At 38.6% G+C, this 20,937-nt stretch overlaps 2 protein-coding genes and 1 pseudogene across 3 annotated transcripts; 2 read left to right on the top strand and 1 right to left on the bottom strand.

Annotated features, from left to right (window-relative positions):
- The first annotated feature begins 21 nt into the window (after positions 1 to 21).
- On the top strand, positions 22 to 2,972 carry LOC126602775 (uncharacterized; annotated as a pseudogene).
- Positions 2,973 to 4,757: 1,785 nt separating this feature from the next.
- LOC126602774 (uncharacterized) lies at positions 4,758 to 8,058 on the top strand. Its single transcript, XM_050269647.1, has 6 exons — positions 4,758 to 4,871; positions 5,930 to 6,244; positions 6,332 to 6,423; positions 6,526 to 6,594; positions 7,178 to 7,238; positions 7,861 to 8,058. Exons 1-6 carry the CDS (start codon positions 4,758 to 4,760, stop codon positions 7,984 to 7,986), a joined length of 777 nt encoding a protein of 258 aa, XP_050125604.1. The 3' UTR covers positions 7,987 to 8,058.
- A 2,604-nt stretch (positions 8,059 to 10,662) lies between these two features.
- LOC126604914 (F-box protein At4g35930) lies at positions 10,663 to 13,464 on the bottom strand. Of its 2 annotated transcripts, none has more exons than XM_050272238.1 (6): positions 13,256 to 13,464; positions 13,075 to 13,121; positions 12,493 to 12,913; positions 11,526 to 11,600; positions 11,286 to 11,395; positions 10,663 to 11,201 (listed from the first exon to the last, which is right to left on the bottom strand). In XM_050272238.1, the coding sequence occupies exons 3-6, from the start codon at positions 12,841 to 12,843 to the stop codon at positions 10,952 to 10,954; spliced, it is 786 nt and encodes a 261-aa protein (XP_050128195.1). In that variant the 5' UTR covers positions 12,844 to 12,913; positions 13,075 to 13,121; positions 13,256 to 13,464; the 3' UTR covers positions 10,663 to 10,951. The 2 variants fall into 2 exon arrangements, with proteins under 2 accessions (XP_050128195.1, XP_050128194.1); XM_050272237.1 differs by having other exon boundaries at positions 12,493 to 12,964; positions 13,256 to 13,463.
- Between the last annotated feature and the right edge of the window lie 7,473 nt (positions 13,465 to 20,937).

Here is a 20,937-nt window from a genome sequence, read left to right as displayed (position 1 = left end):
CTTGTGTGTTCCATGCAGGCCATGCAGCAACTATATATTTTATATCTGGTTTCTAATTAGTTTTCATATCTAAAAATGTCCTGAAGCGTATGAATAAATCGATTTTTTACATTTACTATTTTGAATATAGACATGAACTTTCATCCTAATTTTCACCCAATGTGACGTAAAAAAATGGAATTGAGTGGTGATCAAAGCTCACTTATTAGTTAATCTCATTAAAAAGGGAACAAGTCACTATTACTCGAGGGTAGTTAATTAGAGTGATAGTGTAACACCCGCCCCCCTAATTATAAAGATTTATGTTTGTAATTACCCCTAAATGTTTTAAATATATCAATTTCATCCTTTTTGTCTACCAAATCAGGATCCAAAGCATTAGATCCCTTTTCTTTCTAAATCTGCCACGTGGCAGCCCCTCAAACAATTTCTCTTTCTTCTCTCTCTGTCCCCCCGTGAACCCCCCCTTCCTTCTTCTTCTTCTTTTTCTGTCTGTCATGTCTTTCTCTCCCTTCTCTCGGACCTCTCTCAACTCCCTCATCTCTCTTCTCAACCGCGAACGCACGCACGCACCCATCTCCCCTGCGCGAGGAAGACCCCTCATCGTCGCCATCTCGTCCTTCTCCCTCTCTGTCCCGTGCTGCAACCCCAGGAAACCCGGAAAGGAACTCCGGCGAGTTCCTATTTTCCCGGTGAGGTAAGCCTCAAATCTCCCTTATTTCGTCCAAGAATCTTGTGGGTCGAGTTTGAATTGAGTTTATCGTGTGATTTTTGGAGGTTATAGGACGAAATCGAAGCCGGGTGTAGGCACACCCATCTCCGACGACTTTCGAGAGAATTTCCGGCCAAACCACGACGAGTTGGCCGGCGTGCAAGGTATCAATCTCTTCGTCTCGTCGAGTACTATAACTTTCCTTTTTGTTTCACTCAATTTCATTGAGTATTGAAGAAGTTATACTCATTTGAAATCTTACCCAGTTTCCGGCGACCTCCGAGGCTTTCGAGGCAATTTCCGGCCAAACCACGGCAAGTTAGACGTCGTGTGAGGTATCATTCTCTTCGTCTCTTCCAGGGCTACAACTTTCATTTTTGTCTCGCTTGATTTCGTTGAGTAGTGACAAAGTTATGGTCGTTTAAAGTTGGGTAGTTCTCCGGCCGAATTCCGGCCTTCTCCTCCCTTTGAATCCGGCGACCCACCAACCCAAGGCCTTTGGGCCTTTCTGCCGAGCCCAACCCAAAACCAACCTAAACCCCTTTACCTAGAAACCCAACCCAACCTCCTTTTATTTTATTTTGTTTTTAGTATATTGTTATTATTTGTTTAAAAGGCCTTGGGCCTCATTTGTGAAAGCCTTAAATCCAAACTCATTTTCCTTTTAAAACCCAAACCCTTTTAGCCCTTAACCTAATCCTAACCCAAGTCCTAAAACCCTAAACCCTAACCGATCCAAACATTTTTGGGGAATATTCCGTCAGGGAATATTCAAGGAATATTCTATGGACTTTTAAGAAATTTATCCGGAAACCTTCTTAGGGTAATTCGACGTCCTAAATCCGTTTCCGACGTCCGTTTTCTCAAATTCAATTGTTATGCTAGAGTTTTATTAATTAGACCCCTTTATGTGCTTAGGGGCAATTATAGTGGCGTTTCTGTCTTCGCTAGCTGCGTGACTTTTCGACGGCGAAGTACTGTGAGTGGACCCCTTCAAAAGCATGTTTTAATAGTAGAAATGCATACATGAAAGGCATGATTTAATGATTACGTTTTATGAAACGTTTTGAGATAACATGCTTACTGAGGCTACTTTGAATTATTACTATTTTTCCTATAACCCGTGTTCTTATAGAATATCCGATGGATGACGATATGATATTTAGAACATGTTTCGAACACCTCTTTATAGTATAGATGATGGATGACTTTATACTATGAAGTTGTTTTTCAATATATATATGTTCAATGGTTTTGTACTTACCTAGTGGTCCTTTCCGCTACGGGACGTAGGGATAGATTCCGGTCCGTCCCGGGCGACGGTTTGGTGTTGGCATAGGGCCTGGAGTGTGTTTCCTCTGGCTATTTAGCACAGAGACGGGGAGCCGGCATGGGGCCTGGGGGTTATCGGACAATTCACTAGTGATTACTATATATACAAGTTATGATTTGAGACATTGCAGGGCATGCTAGGTTTCGGAAAACCTATGTTTATCATTATATATGTGTTTTCATAAAACCTGGGGGTTAGTACGTTGATAACTGTTTTACTATATATATATCAACTTGGTCCACTCATGTTTGTTTTGCGCCCCCTTCAGGACATAGAATCGAGGCATACAATCCCAGCATCCAGGCACTTCCACATCGGCATCTTCAAGTCCTCTCGGTGTAGGACCCACTTCTGTGTTCATTCAATTTTTATATTAATTATTTTATTGTTCTAGATTAGATGTGTGCTCTGAACACGTTCCTTAAATACATATTCTTTATTCTCTTATATTTATAAGTCTTATCTATCCCTTGTTGTCAGCATTTGCACTCAATAAATGGCTTTCGTCACCCTTCGGGTGTCGGCCAGCACGTGACCATCCCTTTGTCCCTAGGACATCGGGATCGGGGCGTGTCAGATTGGTATCAGAGCGTGGTTTGTTCAGAGCATACTTAGGATCCTCTCCTATTATCGTAGAGTGTTGGTTTTGACATCATTTGGATGTCAGGACTTCTAGATTTGGTGCCATTCGGCGCAGTCGTGCGAATCTTCCTCTGTTTGAATTGTCATCTTCTGGTTGATATACAAGAATTCGTGTCGGGATTGTGCCTTAATAATGAAGAAGTGGATTGTTGGACGACTTTCAACATCGGATCGATACTCTGTGAAGTGCATTCTCTGGGAATGACAGACATAGTCGGTGTTACTTGGAAGCGACATGTTTTTAGAAATCTCAGTTTGAGGAAGTTTGGTCAAGACCAACTGTAAATCCGAAATGGCGATGCCACTCTGCAACATGCGTTCCCTAGGAATGGCGGGCAGAGTCATATCTCTTGGAAATTGCGTGAAATATTCGAAATGCATGCTAAAGAAGCGAGTAAGTGTTGGTGGTGACGACGGTTAGTAGGTGGTAGTTGGTGAGAGCAAATCAATGTTCTCGGACTCATTACCACTGAAGAAATTTGGGTGAATCTTTATAACAATTCTCGGCGATTGTTCTATCGATTACCTTCTTGTTTACTCAATGACGAAGACAAGTTCACGAACCTTTGATCGTCGACTTCACATCAAATCCTTCGGGAGTTGACTTCGTCTAGAGATTACACTTTTCTTGGGAAACTCCTCGGTAGCAGATGCTGTTCCCATCAATTTCCCAAAAAAGAATTGCGATTCTTGTTGTTGTTGTAATGGGACTCAGATGATGAAGATCCAGTTTTGTTTGGATAAACATATTCCTTGAATTTCACCTGAGTCTGGTACTCAGTGGTAAAATGCCCCTTGTCCTCGTACTTTTCAGTAGAAGTAAACTTAACCTCTTGCTTGTAGCCCAACTGACCAGTGCTCTTGTCCGTTAACTGTTTAGCCTTGTAATTTTCAGTGTAATGGCTTGAGACTCTACCATATTCATCATTGTACGAAGATCGAGCTTTACTCTAAACTTCTCTGGACTCATTGAGCTTTGGTTGCTTAGAGGCATCACTTTAAGGTAGCCAATCGTGTCACTGCATGCATACGCGGGCTGCTTCGTATCTTTCTTCATCGTCATTCTGTTGATTCAGAGGTTCTATGTTTAATTTTTGAACTTTGAAACAACTCTCACAAAGTATTGTGAATTTCGAAATGTCTTTGGCCTCGTCAAATCTTATAAGCAGTTGTTAACTATTCTTTGAGCTTAGACCTATTTTCTTTTGGCTAAGAAACCAATCAACCTTGTTGTGATGATTAGCCAAATAATCATAAACAGTGACTTCTATTTCTGCATCTTCATTTTCCTTCGCTTGTTTGTTTCTCAAAGTAAAACTGGATCATGCCGGAACATTACACGACGGGTGGAAAAAAAAAAAGAAAAAAAAAAAGAAAAAAAAAAAAAAAAGGTTTGTTCTCAGCATGGTTTCTCGTTCAAATCCAAATATCTTGTACTTCAAAAAGACTTGTTTTGACCCTCAAATTCTTGAGTGTTCTTTCAGCCTTCTCGACATGGTTTCTCGCTTAATCAGTGAGGAATTCACGATCGATCGATTCGGCGGAAGTGTGCGCCCAATTTTTATCTTTTTGGATAGGAATGTTAGGAGCATAATATTTTGACAAACTTACCAGACTTACCAGAAAGAGTTCCATGTGGGTATGAGGTTTAAGCTGTATGTTGGTAAGAAACTGGTGAAGATTGCAGTGCAGATGATCGGCAGATTGCATCACTATCTTCATGTTGAATTGAATGGTCACTACTCATTATCTTGCTACAATTCATAACCATCATATCTTACTCTGGTAAACCTTTTTGATGATGTTATGTGTTCGTCTCAACGGATATTTCGATTGCTTCACTCCTGAACCTTATTGTGATGAGTACGTGGTTGTTAAAACACTCCTAGAGAATCTGTTTGGTGCATTCTGGAATGGCACTACAGAACGGTCGAGGCAAAAATCGGATAATCTTTGCACTTCTCTCGAAATGTGTGTACTCTCTTTTGTTTTTAGGTTGACCATTTGCGAGTCGTTCTTCTTTCCACCAACTTTGACCTTGGTTGACTAGAAATATGCAACTAAGCAAAAATGGAGAGGTGGATTGAGCACTACAACAGTTCCCAAGAGATACTGCGTGTTGAGGAAGATGACTTCTCGTTTTCTGCTTGCTTGGTTCGAGCTTTTGGGTCTACTACTAACATGGTAGCCACTTCTCTTGAATCCCAAGGTACAATTTTCAAATGAGTTCTTTACTGGTGAAACACTGGTGTAGTTGGTCACATTTGGAAGAACTGAGGAGGATAGGATGCTTGGTGATGGATAAAGTTTTACAACGACAGTTCTTATTTTGTTCGGTTTGAGTATGGCACTTGTTGTGGCATGGTACGAGAGTTGCTACATGCAACATTGGTTGATAGAGGAGTTGTGCGAGCTTGTATTCGGAGGATCGAATTTACGACGTGTGAAATTGTGCACCTTCAGGAAATTACTGCTTGCTTATCGAGACAACAAATGTGTGATCGATATCACGGGCTGCAGACCGTTGTATCGATAACTTATTTGTTGGATTCGTTAAGCAAGTGGGCATGAAGATCCGTCTACGGCAATTGTTACAGATTCATTATTCTTGGGACTTGACCCAAAGACACATCTTTTCTCGGAGTACGTGAAGTTACGAATTCTTGGGCGAGATCCATTTCCATTTTCAGTTTTGGTTTTTAGTATAAGTATTTTAACTTCATTTACTTTGGTTATTTGTTTTTGGTGTTACAAATGTTTTGAGGAAAGTGTTTTCTGTTTTCAATTTTAAGTTCAGCTCAAAATTTTGATCTATATGTTAGTACATCTCTATTTTGACGTTATCGTATTTTATGTACTTATTTTTGACCTTACGTCAATATATGTTTTCGACCTTATATCTTATTAAAGTATGTTTTCTATTTTTACACTGATGGGGATGAAAGTAAGAGTTTGGAGGCGTGATAGAGGATTTTGCAACCCGCTCGCGACGGTGTGGCATATTCTCTTTGATGCACCCACTCTGACTTGATTTCTCTTTATACATATATTCTTTTTACTATTTACGAGTATTTCAGTTTAGTAGGTGATTTTAAATTTCGGGGACGAAATTTTTATAAGGGGGGAAGATTGTAACACCCGCCCCCCTAATTATAAAGATTTATGTTTGTAATTACCCCTAAATGTTTTAAATATATCAATTTCATCCTTTTTGTCTACCAAATCAGGATCCAAAGCATTAGATCCCTTTTCTTTCTAAATCTGCCACGTGGCAGCCCCTCAAACAATTTCTCTTTCTTCTCTCTCTGTCCCCCCGTGAACCCCCCCTTCCTTCTTCTTCTTCTTTTTCTGTCTGTCATGTCTTTCTCTCCCTTCTCTCGGACCTCTCTCAACTCCCTCATCTCTCTTCTCAACCGCGAACGCACGCACGCACCCATCTCCCCTGCGCGAGGAAGACCCCTCATCGTCGCCATCTCGTCCTTCTCCCTCTCTGTCCCGTGCTGCAACCCCAGGAAACCCGGAAAGGAACTCCGGCGAGTTCCTATTTTCCCGGTGAGGTAAGCCTCAAATCTCCCTTATTTCGTCCAAGAATCTTGTGGGTCGAGTTTGAATTGAGTTTATCGTGTGATTTTTGGAGGTTATAGGACGAAATCGAAGCCGGGTGTAGGCACACCCATCTCCGACGACTTTCGAGAGAATTTCCGGCCAAACCACGACGAGTTGGCCGGCGTGCAAGGTATCAATCTCTTCGTCTCGTCGAGTACTATAACTTTCCTTTTTGTTTCACTCAATTTCATTGAGTATTGAAGAAGTTATACTCATTTGAAATCTTACCCAGTTTCCGGCGACCTCCGAGGCTTTCGAGGCAATTTCCGGCCAAACCACGGCAAGTTAGACGTCGTGTGAGGTATCATTCTCTTCGTCTCTTCCAGGGCTACAACTTTCATTTTTGTCTCGCTTGATTTCGTTGAGTAGTGACAAAGTTATGGTCGTTTAAAGTTGGGTAGTTCTCCGGCCGAATTCCGGCCTTCTCCTCCCTTTGAATCCGGCGACCCACCAACCCAAGGCCTTTGGGCCTTTCTGCCGAGCCCAACCCAAAACCAACCTAAACCCCTTTACCTAGAAACCCAACCCAACCTCCTTTTATTTTATTTTGTTTTTAGTATATTGTTATTATTTGTTTAAAAGGCCTTGGGCCTCATTTGTGAAAGCCTTAAATCCAAACTCATTTTCCTTTTAAAACCCAAACCCTTTTAGCCCTTAACCTAATCCTAACCCAAGTCCTAAAACCCTAAACCCTAACCGATCCAAACATTTTTGGGGAATATTCCGTCAGGGAATATTCAAGGAATATTCTATGGACTTTTAAGAAATTTATCCGGAAACCTTCTTAGGGTAATTCGACGTCCTAAATCCGTTTCCGACGTCCGTTTTCTCAAATTCAATTGTTATGCTAGAGTTTTATTAATTAGACCCCTTTATGTGCTTAGGGGCAATTATAGTGGCGTTTCTGTCTTCGCTAGCTGCGTGACTTTTCGACGGCGAAGTACTGTGAGTGGACCCCTTCAAAAGCATGTTTTAATAGTAGAAATGCATACATGAAAGGCATGATTTAATGATTACGTTTTATGAAACGTTTTGAGATAACATGCTTACTGAGGCTACTTTGAATTATTACTATTTTTCCTATAACCCGTGTTCTTATAGAATATCCGATGGATGACGATATGATATTTAGAACATGTTTCGAACACCTCTTTATAGTATAGATGATGGATGACTTTATACTATGAAGTTGTTTTTCAATATATATATGTTCAATGGTTTTGTACTTACCTAGTGGTCCTTTCCGCTACGGGACGTAGGGATAGATTCCGGTCCGTCCCGGGCGACGGTTTGGTGTTGGCATAGGGCCTGGAGTGTGTTTCCTCTGGCTATTTAGCACAGAGACGGGGAGCCGGCATGGGGCCTGGGGGTTATCGGACAATTCACTAGTGATTACTATATATACAAGTTATGATTTGAGACATTGCAGGGCATGCTAGGTTTCGGAAAACCTATGTTTATCATTATATATGTGTTTTCATAAAACCTGGGGGTTAGTACGTTGATAACTGTTTTACTATATATATATCAACTTGGTCCACTCATGTTTGTTTTGCGCCCCCTTCAGGACATAGAATCGAGGCATACAATCCCAGCATCCAGGCACTTCCACATCGGCATCTTCAAGTCCTCTCGGTGTAGGACCCACTTCTGTGTTCATTCAATTTTTATATTAATTATTTTATTGTTCTAGATTAGATGTGTGCTCTGAACACGTTCCTTAAATACATATTCTTTATTCTCTTATATTTATAAGTCTTATCTATCCCTTGTTGTCAGCATTTGCACTCAATAAATGGCTTTCGTCACCCTTCGGGTGTCGGCCAGCACGTGACCATCCCTTTGTCCCTAGGACATCGGGATCGGGGCGTGTCAGATAGATAGGAGAAAGCTACGTTTAGGTTTCGAAACCGTCCAATGTAACCAAAGAAAAAATACAGACGAAGAATAAGAATGACTAATTAATAGTAATCATTTTATATCCCCATGAAGTTGCAATCAGTAGTTGGCTCTTCTTTGATAATAACTTAAGGGTAATGGTGGGAAGAATAAATTTTGTAAACTAAATGACATAGTGTTCATTTATATTGGTGACGCATCATTTAGTTTGTAAATATTTTAGTGTTTCTATAATATACATCACGTCATGTGTGCTATACGGGTAATAGGATAGACACGTATATATATTCTCCTTTCCCCTACCATAATTTTTGGTCATTAAATATATAGAATTACTAGATATAAAATATAATCCATAGAATTAATTCCTTTTTATAATTGAGTTAGAGTTCGGCAGATAGCAGATCAACATGGGAATGGTTTGGCAAGATCCTTAAAGTTTGGTAAACTATGTAGTTCGACATTTAATCAACCTTTTGAAATCATAATAAAATCATGACCAACCTTGCAGCTTATACCCCACATTTGAGTTGAAATTTCATTCAAACACCATGGATTCACTTATGACACCACACATTTGAATGCAAATGTAGATACTAGGCTGCCTATCAAAACTAAGAGAGAATAGACATGATATGCATCGGGAGAAGTGTCTTTTGAACTTGAACTTACCCTAGTGAAAACATATCGGGTTTACTTGGTGACGCAGTGGATGTAGAAGATCTTGAATTGTTCACCACAGCAGTAAACCGAGACAATATGCTACACACATATTATGTCTGCCACATGTCAATTCATACGGTTGTGTTCATTTTGATCCTGAACAAATCCCGAATTTCGCAGGAGCTTTAGAGAATTTAGTAATTTCAATTCTCATAAATGCGACCCCATTTACTCCTATATAGGTGACATTAATTAAGAATAGTCTGTCATATTCCTCTTAATAACAAGATATTAATGTCATTAAATGTGTAAAACACAACCCCTCGAACATCAACAGACAACACACATTTATCATAAGAATGGATAAGTTGTGTGTTCAACTTTTGAATCAAACTCAGCCAGTTTGCCTATTGAACCTAGACCATGGGATCTCCAATCAACTAAGTTAGGTTTCCTCCCAGTTCAATTCATTGAATTGGCTTGAGACCCATTTTCTTGATGTAAATAATATTTGCTCTTGGTAGCCTTTTGTCAAAGGATCAGCTATATTTTCCTTTGACTTTATTTAATCAATGGATATTATTCCATTGGAGGACAACTTCTTAAGAGTATTATGCTGACGCCCAATGTGTGGCGACTTTTCATTGTATACATGACTTTTGGCCCTTGATTGCGCGGCCAAACTATCACAATGTATACATATAGCAGTTACAAGCTTTGGCCACACTGGAATATCCTCTAGAAAATGTTTGAGTCACTCGGCTTCTTCTCCAACCAAGTCTAGAGCTATAAACTCTGATTCCATGGTGGAACGAGCTATGCATTTCTATTTAAAGGATTTCCAAGATATTGTTGCACCTCCCAAGGTGAAAACATATCCACTTGTCGACTTGGATTTTGTAGTGTCAAAAATCCAATTAGCATCACTGAAGCCTTCAACAACAAATGGATACTTGGTGTAGTGTAATCTGTAATCAAGTGTATTTTTCAAATACCTTAACACTCTTACTAAAGCATCACAATGTTCTTGTTCCGGATTACTAGTATATCTACCAAGCATACTTACTACATAAGCTAAGTCGGGCCTAGTCGAATTCATCAAGTACATTAGACTTTCAATTACTTAAGAATATTCAAGTTGAGGTATGGCATTGCCTTTATTTTTCTCCAACTTGCATCTAGCATCAAATGGAGTTGCAGCAGATTTGCAATCAAAATGACCAAACCTTCGCAATATTTTTTCCGCATAATGGAACTGTTCACACAAAAGCTGAAGGAGCTTATACCAAGGCAGATGTTTAAGTGCCGATTCAAGCATGCATAGGATCAAAAATAATTGATCGTGAAGCTTTATCAGCAATCCGAAAGGATGTTTTAGCGAAACAAGGAAGAAGCTGCTCAAAAAACAGGCTGAGGGAAAGAAACGAATGAAGGCAATCGGTAAAGTCGATGTGCCTCAAGAAGCTTTCATGGCCGTGTTGAACTCGAAAAGGAAGTATTATGATACAAGAAGTACTTGTGGCTTCCTACGTTGCCGTGTAAATGATAACCACTTTTGAGTTTTTGTAGAATATATGAAAAGCTGGTGCATTTTCCATATCTTCGCATACGTGGTTTCCAACAATCACAAATTCCAAATCAAATGTAAACATACGTAATGACAGTAATAAATCCAATGTTTCGTGTTAAATTCTGTACTTGTATATGTTGTTTCCCAAGAAATCAGCATGCTTACGGTGTTTTCTTCAGATTTACAGATTTTGGAGCATCCAGATGTTCATAAAACGTAAGAGAAATAATGAAGCTCTTTGCAGAGAAATCAGATTTTGCATAAAATAGAAACGATATCGCTCGGAATACAACTAGCCGTTGTTCCGAAACATATTATACGAAATATACAAGTGACCAGTTTAGAAACTATTATTCGTACAACCATAATCTGAATTATTTTGCCTCCTAATTCAAACATGAGGTTCCATGTATCCTAAACCGCCCCCAGCAAACTCTACAAAATTGCATACTCCCTACCCTGATCACACCACCTATAGATACGAGAAAGAAACTATATATACATATAGAAACACAAGGCAACCAGTTCAAAGAAGTTTGTTCTGAGCAACAGCCTGACATAGCTCGTCCTCGTAGAACAGAACTCGATTTTTGCACAGGGGCTTTGGTAAGGCAGATGGCATCATGCATCTTGAATGGAAATTTGACTCCTGGAAAAGAACAGCTGCAACCTGCCTCATTTCTGAGACTTTGAGGCGGGATGGTGGCCGGGGACCATGCTTTGGTGCTTTTGGAGTATGGGGGCTCCGAATCCATGTACCTTTCCCATCTCCCTTGCTGCAAAAACCATGTAAAACTCAGAAAAAGAAGAAACACATTGGACGGAATAAACAGTGACAAAACATAGTTTAGAATACAAACTTTAGAAAAGGCCAGTGCTCTGCGGGATGGGGTGTCATTGTATTCAACATCTCCTGTCTGGAGCGATCTGGAGTTGTGTAATTAAAGTAGAACTGCCTTGCAATTACAACCTGTTTCCAATAGTATTAACATAGAAGGTCATTTATCTTCAAACTAAAATCAAACAAAACGTATGAATGTGTTCATATGCATATACGTACATGGAGATAGAGATAGAGATAGAGATAGAGATGGGCTTACAGCTTTTCTAACTCGCTGAGAAACGTGAAAAACCGACTTCAGTTGGTCGTGGTGCAAGTGGCACAATAATTTAACCTTGAATCGCAAAAACAGGAATCAGTACAAGTACATAGATAAATAAAATTGAGAAGATCCAGATTCCAAACCCATGTCTGTGTGAGTGCATGTAAGAACTAAACAGTTACACATCCTCAACTATAACATAGACAGTAGTCATGCAATGTCTTTAGTTTATCTCAACACGTAGCATGTATCAAACTAAAGATCCAGTTTTACGTTGAAACAGAAATGCTGCACACATTCGGTTCCAAAATACGCCTCAAAATATGAAAAAAGAAAGGAGTAAAACATCTCTCAAGAAGGCATAAAAGGAGATGATAACTTGTACTTTACAGTATTGTGGTAGATCCAAGACCTAACATTTCTATCAGACCTCATCTGCATCCTTGAACTGTATCGTTATACATTTTAAAGCAATTTTGCCAACCGAATCAGTATCAAAAGTAATCAATTCTTTGTGCAAAAAATATCAACACTAACATAAAAAGAAACATAGAAACACTACAGATCTCAATTCATCTAAAAACTAGAACACAAACAAAAAATTATTGAGAAACCACATGCTAAAGTTAAATGCTTCAACTTACTATGCTATATTGTCTATGTTCATTGATCGTCTTGCTGAATCAGATATCAAAATTGAAAACGGGTACAAGAAAGAAATGATCAGCCCAAGTAAACACAAATAAATCATAAAACAACCATCTTCTCTGACATCCAGAGTTTCAGAAAATATTAGTGGCACGTCACATTTACAAAGACAAATCATTTAAATCAAGCATAGAACACATTTATACAATCACAAATGACGCTAAATCTGCATATATACCACAAACAAAAACATAATGAACACAGTAAAAATTGAACACTGAAATAGTGAAAAAGGGTGAGAAATAGTAAACAATACCAGCAAATCCATGGGAAGGGACTCAAGCCGGGACTCCGACTCGCAAGCTTCAACTCGAGGAGTCTTTGGAGTTTTCAACAAACTATTCTGTCTAACCAAATTCACAGGGGACAACATCAAAGGGCTTTTATCGATAGCCTTATCTTCAATCACCATATCGCCCTCAACCTTCTTGCTCTCACAGACAGCCACCCTTTTCCACCCCAGATCAGTACAAGACTTGGCTGAAGACACCTTGTTGTACTTAAGCTGGGCAAGAGCACCAGGTTTCAGATACTTGTTGCCGGAACCCCGCCGCTTCTTCTGTTTCGGGTTCTTCGAATTCCTCTCCTTTGGAGACACTTTCCCCATCTTCCCTTCTTTTTATTTCAGCCCAAAATTATTTTGCACAAAATCCCCAATTTTCCCCCAATAAATAAATCTACAATTTCCCAATTCAATAAAAAACGTAAGCAGCCACAAGCAATCAAATCTGAAAGAAAAAAAAAATCAATCTTAGCAGCGGTATTAAAACAAAAATAAATCTGACAAACCCCCCACAAAAAATTGCATACAAAATATCAAAATATGTACAAGCTCTACCTTTCTAGGGTTGGAGATCAACTCCATCGCTTTTCCAATTGCAATACCTGAAAACCAAAATCATAAATCGAAAACTCGTCAGAAACCCTAGATTATCCAAATTCGAACAGACCATATCCCCTAGCTCGTCCAATCCACAACAAAATCATAAAATTAGCAAAAAATTAAAGAAATTACAAACCTTCCACAAAAAATTCAAACCGAAAACCAGAGCATCGTAGCCACAGAATTTGGGAGACAATCCAAAAATAAAAATAAATAAATAAATAACTAATAGGTAGAAGAGCAAACACAGAGGCGGTGGGGGGAGAGAGAGAGAGAGAGAGAGGGAAAATGGGGCCGCTAGGGTTTAAATCAGATTTGAAATTGATGCAAATGCCCGCGAAAGCTCCACAGCAGCAGTTTTTTGGTACAAAACAAAAACCGAGAAAGTGATTTATATAAATATTCTATCTGGCTCTTACGTGGCGATGTGCGATTGGCGGAATATTAACTGCAGAGAGTTGTGGGACAGCGGGCGTCTTTAGTGCTTAGCCACATCGGACGGCACGGATTGCGTGCAAGATGCGGACAATTGGGCTTGTTCCTTAATTGGGTGGACTATTTAGTAAATTTGAAAATACTTTTTGGAGGGAAATAATAAAAGTTTGAGAGCGAAAGCGAAATATTTTTGTGATGACTAATATACCCCTCGTTTTTTGTTTGAGTTTCTGTTTCGTGGCGGTATTTTGGAAATTTGGGTTTGTGAAAGGCGGTGCTTTTGATATCTCGATGTTGTTGCAAGAGCTGGAGAGTGGGCCCGGATCAGGCCCATCGTATGATGGATTCAATGCGTGAAAGTACATAATCGACCCTTTATGGCAGCATTAACCGCGCGTGACTCCCGCTTCTCTTTGCTTCGATGTAGAGGGCATTGCAGTCAATGCAAAGTTCAAATTTACCGACGATTTTTTTTTTGGACAAAAATTTTCCGTAGCTTTAACAATGGTAAATTTGTAACCTGGTGACAGTTAAATTTTTTCAACGTCATAATTTGTTTGGGCTAAAATCGGCCGAGTTTAGCAAGTTTAAATTCCTCAAAATTTTGTGGGCCTTTCTGAACTGGGCTTCATATCTTAACCGGCCGTTTCGAGAATCCAGTCAGGTGGGTCGAGGGTGGCAATGGGTCGTCTTGTGCTGGGTCTGGGTTGTATCAGATCGAGGTGTTAAATGGGTCACATGACTCATGAATCTCCATTTTCCACCGGATACAATCTGTTTATGAAATGAGTAAGAAAAAAGGTGACAATATCTTCTCTTGTTTTAATTTTATCGGATGTCTCTGAAAGGATATCCGACACAAAAAGTGACAATATCAGGCACAACGCATGTAACGACCTGTTCCAATTTATTGTATATATTTTATCTCTAAGTATGTAAAGAGACGATAATGCCCTCGAGGCTTAGTGATGTGGACGTACATATATAATTTTAAATTATTTTTCTCACTGACATAATTAAATCGTACGCGTCGTTACTAGAGTGCTGAAGCGAATTAGGGCCGAATCGGGTTCGTAACGAAAATGTTAAGAATGAATAGGGGAGTTTGGGTTGATTTTATCTTCCTTGTGGACTATTTAGTTAAGCCCTACACCTCATGGCCCAATCAGGACTTTACTTCTTTTATTCATGGCCAACATGTGACCAATTTCACACCCACACACACGTGCCATCCTTTCTCCCTCACCTTTGTTCTCAAGACTTCCCTGTCCGTACAACCGAGGGATCTTCGTTCCAACCACCACCAAATTGACACAGATCGTTCCTAAATTGGTCATCATCATCTTCCTCGCGACTCCATGAGTTTATCCATACCCATAGTTGAGGGAATAAACGACGGGAACTTCGGAGCCTAGAACTCCAGCGAGGAGTCCAATTTCCTTTGATGTGATCAAGGAAGATTTACGTGGTTTTGAGACTCAAAAAGATATTCACACAACTCCTCTAGTGTTTTAGACTAGTTTTGGTTAAGGTTGAATGTTGGAATAAGCTTTGACCGTGGGTTTCCAAGTTCAGCCGGTTACTCCAAGTCATTTTTTCGACCGTGTTTTGTCGGTTTTAGGACCTCTAAGAGGTAAGGATTTGTTCTCCTTGTTGAGAGCTTCAAATCCATATAAAATTCGTGAATTTTGGATGAGAATTGAGTGAGATATTTAAGTTATAAATTTTTCTAGAAACCGGCGACGCAGTGGCGATCGGCGCCGGAATCCGGCGAACCACCAAGAAGAAAGAAGAATATTTCATCAACTTTGATGGAATATACTACGGCGTCAGGTATATTTAACGAAATATTCTCTATCGGTGTTAAAGATTCCGTCTAACATGCCAGGCACATGCCTGCGCGTGTGGCCGTGCCTTGGCCTGCGCGTGAGGGTGCGTGAGAAATCATAACATTATTCTAAAAATATGGGAATGTTCGTGGTGTTGACTAGACCATGATGGTATATTCAAACACCTCAATTGAGTAACGTATCAGAAGTTATTACACAGTTTTGGTTATGTGCTTAAAATTAACGTTAAATTAGTTGTTTCACATGTAGGTGAGACATTTTCCGGAGGACAAACATAGCCAGGCGAGACTTGGGGGTTACGACCCTGCTACATACCAATGAGTGGGCTTTTGATTTTCTATCTATACGTATATATGCTTTACATTTTCCTAGAAATTATTTTAAATGGAATTAAATTTTAAATGTCATGTCAATTGCATTACGCTTTAGTATATGCATTAGTATAGATATGCATATTATTGCATGACACTGCAGACGCACAAGTAAGCTTCAGGTGAGTACATATTGATGATAGTGATTGCAGTGTGTATGGTTATGTTCATATGCATTTAGTGCTCATTATCCTGCACCCCGGTGTTAGTGCTCCGCCCAAGGCCAGGGCCTAGCCTTCACGTGATCATTCACCTCCCGCACCACACGCTCACCTTGGATCCAAGGCAGGTGTCAACCTGTCGTACATACCACATTAGGTGGTTCCAACTCGTAGGTGACTTGTGATATTTCGCACAGCCTTCACGTGATCGTAGCACTTGAGCGTATCTGTCGTCACGTGAGGATGACGTAGCCATGAGCACAGAGTAAAAGTGATAGCGATATGAAAAATGTGAGTAATTAAAAACCAAAACTAACTAATTTACACTAAAATAACCATAAAAGTGTGCATAGGTGTTTAAAGTAGTAATGTAAGTATTCAGAACGTAGGTAACCTAAGTGCAATCTAGCAGGCTAAGTATTAATTATACAAGACAAGAGAGAAATTCCCACATTTTTTTAAGTCTATCAGAATCGTTGTAGAGTCCTTGTAAGCCACCAACACGAACGTCTAACTAGAATCTGGAGGGGCGTAAAACAGAAAACGTGAGTGGGCAAAAACAAAGCTTTCTAAAACCATTTCTCTTTCCAAAATAATAACCCATCACCATAAAACCTGTATAATTTCCCATAAAATAATAATACATACGTATATAGAAATCATGCTCGAGAGTAATGAAATCTAGGTATATGCCATGTCAAATATCTCAACAATGAAATAAGTAAGTCAGGTGAAATAAATCAATGTAAAATGATATGTTAGCCGGAGTCACTTAACGTGACCTGTACGGCTGAGCCTATAGCTCATCTACTAATTCCTGCACACAAGTCGGAACCACCTAATATAGTCTGTACACAATTCGAAATCTACACAAATTTAAGACTAAACATGTATACCACTAACATTGTTTAACTAGTCCGAATTTTCTATTAGTAGTATGCGTTACTGTATCGTTGATTATTACTTGATATATTTTCTGCGCGTGGAATAATTAACGAGTTGACCCACGTACGAGAATAATTAAGTGATTTGGATTAAATTGTTGGTATAGGGGATGTTAGCATGCCGCATGCAATGATGGAGTTCCAAAATTCCCCTTGCATGCTTTTTTACCCCAAACACCTTCCCCCTTCATCACATTGAACAGGCCGATAAAGCATATAATTGTTTAAGTGGTATAAAGGAAAGCTTTGAAGAAAGGCCTTGAATGAGTTAAACTGGTTATGATAGGGTTATGGTTCTCGTTAATGGATTGTATTTCTGAGATGAATGTGTAACGCTTTACTTTAGCATGCGTGACTCTTTATATTTGATTAAGATTTTTCCCATATAATTTTAATCAATAATGTACGTAACAACTTAGTAGTGGATTGTCTTATATATCGATTACATGACAACTTTACCAAAATTTCTCTCCAAATATAGACATATTGGCATATTCTTGACCATATTTTAATCTTGAACTTTCGATGTCACTTTCGTTGTTGCCTATCGGCTTCAATTTGTTATTTTCAAAGGTTTAAAGAGCAATCTTTGTCCTAAAATTAACTGTTTTTGTGTACAGAAAAACAAGTTATAAGAACGAAAGAGATTGATTAAGCTATTACGAATTAAAATGAATAAACATAGCTTGTAGCACAATGTTACAACAAAAACGAAAGGGCATGGGCTACGAGAAAGGACCATCCATAAGAAGTGGTTTAGATTGAATGAGAGAGTATAGAGTGCAAACAAATTGAGTAGTCATTGACATTATCGCTTTTAGGTACCCACCAACAAAGGGCTCTTTCAATGATGTTTATTGGCCATTGGACTCTTTTGGGCAAGTAATTGTCAATGGTTGTGATTAGCCAGCCAGAAAATTGTGACACAAAGACAATTATAAATGGAAAGGTGGTTGATCACTTTCTCTATAGTTAGTGCTATGCAATCCCATTTTACTAGGAGAGTTGTTTACGTGCAAGTTGTCAACACTAATAATTAGTCCCCACCATAAGAACGTCATAATGCACTGCAAAGTTTAACTAAGGTTAGAGATGGGGAACGGTTATGGCGGACGAGTAATCGTGATTATTTATCCATAACCGTTTATGCTCATACCTGCATAACCGTTTACCTGTTGGGTAATTGTCTAAACGGTTATACCCATAACCATAACCATTTATAAACGGTTAACCATACCAATAACCGTGTATCCATTTAATCGTAACCGTTTAGTACCCGTTTACCCATTTATCATTTTTAAACCCGTTTATCCTTTCTTTTTTACCATTTACTCCTCTTTTCACCCGTCTACGTGGTTTTTTAACAACTTGAAAATTAAAAAAGAAAAATTTACCATAATTTTCTTTTTCTAACAATTAAACATCGTTATAGGTATATTCATCATACATTTCAGCATTTTAATTTTTTAAGTCCTTATACCATTCCAATAATTGAAATAATATTTTACAGACGATATTTTTAATTGTTAGCAATGAAGGTAATATAAAATTTGCTAAGTATTTTTGGGTTACGAAAAATGTTAAAAGACAGTATTCTTGGGTTATTTAACTCGGAATGTAAAATATTAACATAATATATATAATGGACCATGAAATTTAAAGTGGTTAAGGAAAGTTATACTATATTAGTCATAGAAATCATGCACTATAGTCAATAGCATTGATCTAAGTTTTGTCCGATAGGAAACATGGTTTGTGTTAATTTTACATATATAAAATAAATATGTAAATGGTTACCCGTTTATAACTGCGGTTAATACTCATAACCGTCCATTTAAATTTCGCGGGTAAACGGTTATACTCATAACCGTTTATTTATCTAAACGGTTACCCATAACTGTAACCGTGAAATTTAAATGGGCGGATAATCGCGGTTACCCATAATCAATGGGTATTTGTCCATCCCTAACTAAGGCTAGCTCTGTCCTTGCTCATTCTATTCTAACATATTCTCGCCACAATAATGTTACAAACCATCCTGAAATTTAAAGTTTTGGCTCCGTTTTTGCTCACAATTTGATGACTGAGATATATGAATTATGATGTGAGATGAGAGAGGGAAAGGTTATTAACTATATTTGGGCATGTTACCCTAATCATCGTTTTCTAATGGGTCACATCCTTGGGTAACTCATTCACTTTCTCTTCTTTTTCTTTTTCTTTTTCGATTTTTACCCTCTCGTCCCCAATATTTAAAGAGGAAATGTTCTTGGGTAAATTTGAAAAGTTAAATGAGATAGTACATAGATTCATCATCTATATTGTATTACATGTAAAGAAAGAGTTCCATACACCCAAAAGGAAGAGGTCACAAAACTTGATGTCAATATCTTTGAATAGGAAAAAGAAATCAATAGAAAATTATATGTTATTGAAACCTAAATTGTGCTAACTTATTAGAAAGTAATTTATTAAACGTAATCGTTTATTTTCGATATCATGATTCACATATGTTCAAAATTATCTTTAATTTTTTAGCCTATATTTATTTTATTTTCGGCCGGTCGAGGTTTTATCATCACAACATATAGTTTTCGTTCACAAATTTGTTTGGTAATGTTTGAACTTGCACATGATCAAACACACAGGCAATGACAACTAGTGACTAGGTCAATGCAAGCTATAACCTCCATTTGCCTTTGCAAACGGCAACCTCCTTCCTCCACAAAATTATAAGACAAAAAATACACAAATAAAACCCTAAAAAATTGGTCACATTCGCAGCAATCAAAAGGGTCCAAGCTTTTCCACTTTTTTTTTCACAGAAATTTATACTCCAAAAGGCAAAAGGCACCGAAATAAAAACACATTTTCTGATATGGTTTGCTGCCACAGCCTGTAAACTTGTGACATCTAAAACCTTCGCACCTTCTTTTGATTCGACACTTAGTTTTAGGCTCACCAATTTGCTAAAATAATACAACTTTAATGTTAATAGTACATTATTTTCATGCTTTTCTAGCATGGAAGGCAGCACCGAAGTGTATTTTTAGTGGAAGTATTGGTCCCAACCCATTTGGCACTGAATTTGTCAGCTACTATTATAATAAGTTACCTACCTACTTCACACTCTTAAGAGCAATTCCACCCCAGTGGAAATTGCCCAGCACCAAGTCCAAAAAACAGCCCAGCCCCTTGTCAAGTTGCTCCAGCCCGCGAAAGAGCCTGGGACACAGCCCAAGCTGGGCAACGGGCCAGCCTATTTCGGACAGACCCAGAGACCGGCCTGTTTAGAAGGCGCGTGCAGCACAAGCGCGCAGAAGCGCGAGTAGGGAACCGGGTTGCAGGCGGGGGGGGCCCGCTTGTCAGCCCACTTGTGGAGAACCCGGAATAGGGCTACGTGGCCTTCCTCAGTGCCGTTGGATTTCCAACGGTAAAAAAAAATTAAATTTTACTTTTAACATGGACCGTCAGATCAAAAATCAACGGTCCACGTTCTTTTTACAAAAAAGTAAAAAAAAAAAAAAAAAAAAAAAGGCCCCAATGGTCAGAAATATGACCGTTGGCCACGTGGCAAGTCCCTGGCTCTTGGATTTGAATATTTTTCAAATCCAACGGTCCAGATTAATTAACTATATTAAAATTCATTAAAAAATATTAAAAAATACAGAAAAATTATTAAAAAATACATAAAATTTTAAAAAAATTACAGAAATAATTGAAAAATGTTATTTTTTTTCCTATAAATACCTAACCCTCATCTTTCACCTTTACACCACATTTCAATTATCGAAATCTTATCGAAATCTTGGCTAAATTATTGTACCACGGAAGTGACACGTGGCGTGTCGGGATTGGTTGAAAATAATATCGGAAATCTATTCACAAAATAGTACGTTCAGATAATGACACGTGGCGTGACGAGATTAAAACTATTTTATTTTTTTATTCTTTATTTTAAATGGGTTAAAAATCTTATCCAAAATAAACTTAAAAAAAAAACACACCAAATAAATGCGCTGGGTGCCAGCGCATTTTTTTAGGGGTGGAGATGCCT

The sequence above is a fragment of the Malus sylvestris genome, chromosome 15 (genome assembly GCF_916048215.2).
Source record: "Malus sylvestris chromosome 15, drMalSylv7.2, whole genome shotgun sequence".
NCBI lineage: Eukaryota > Viridiplantae > Streptophyta > Magnoliopsida > Rosales > Rosaceae > Malus > Malus sylvestris.
This window is presented reverse-complemented; position numbering and strand designations above follow the sequence as displayed.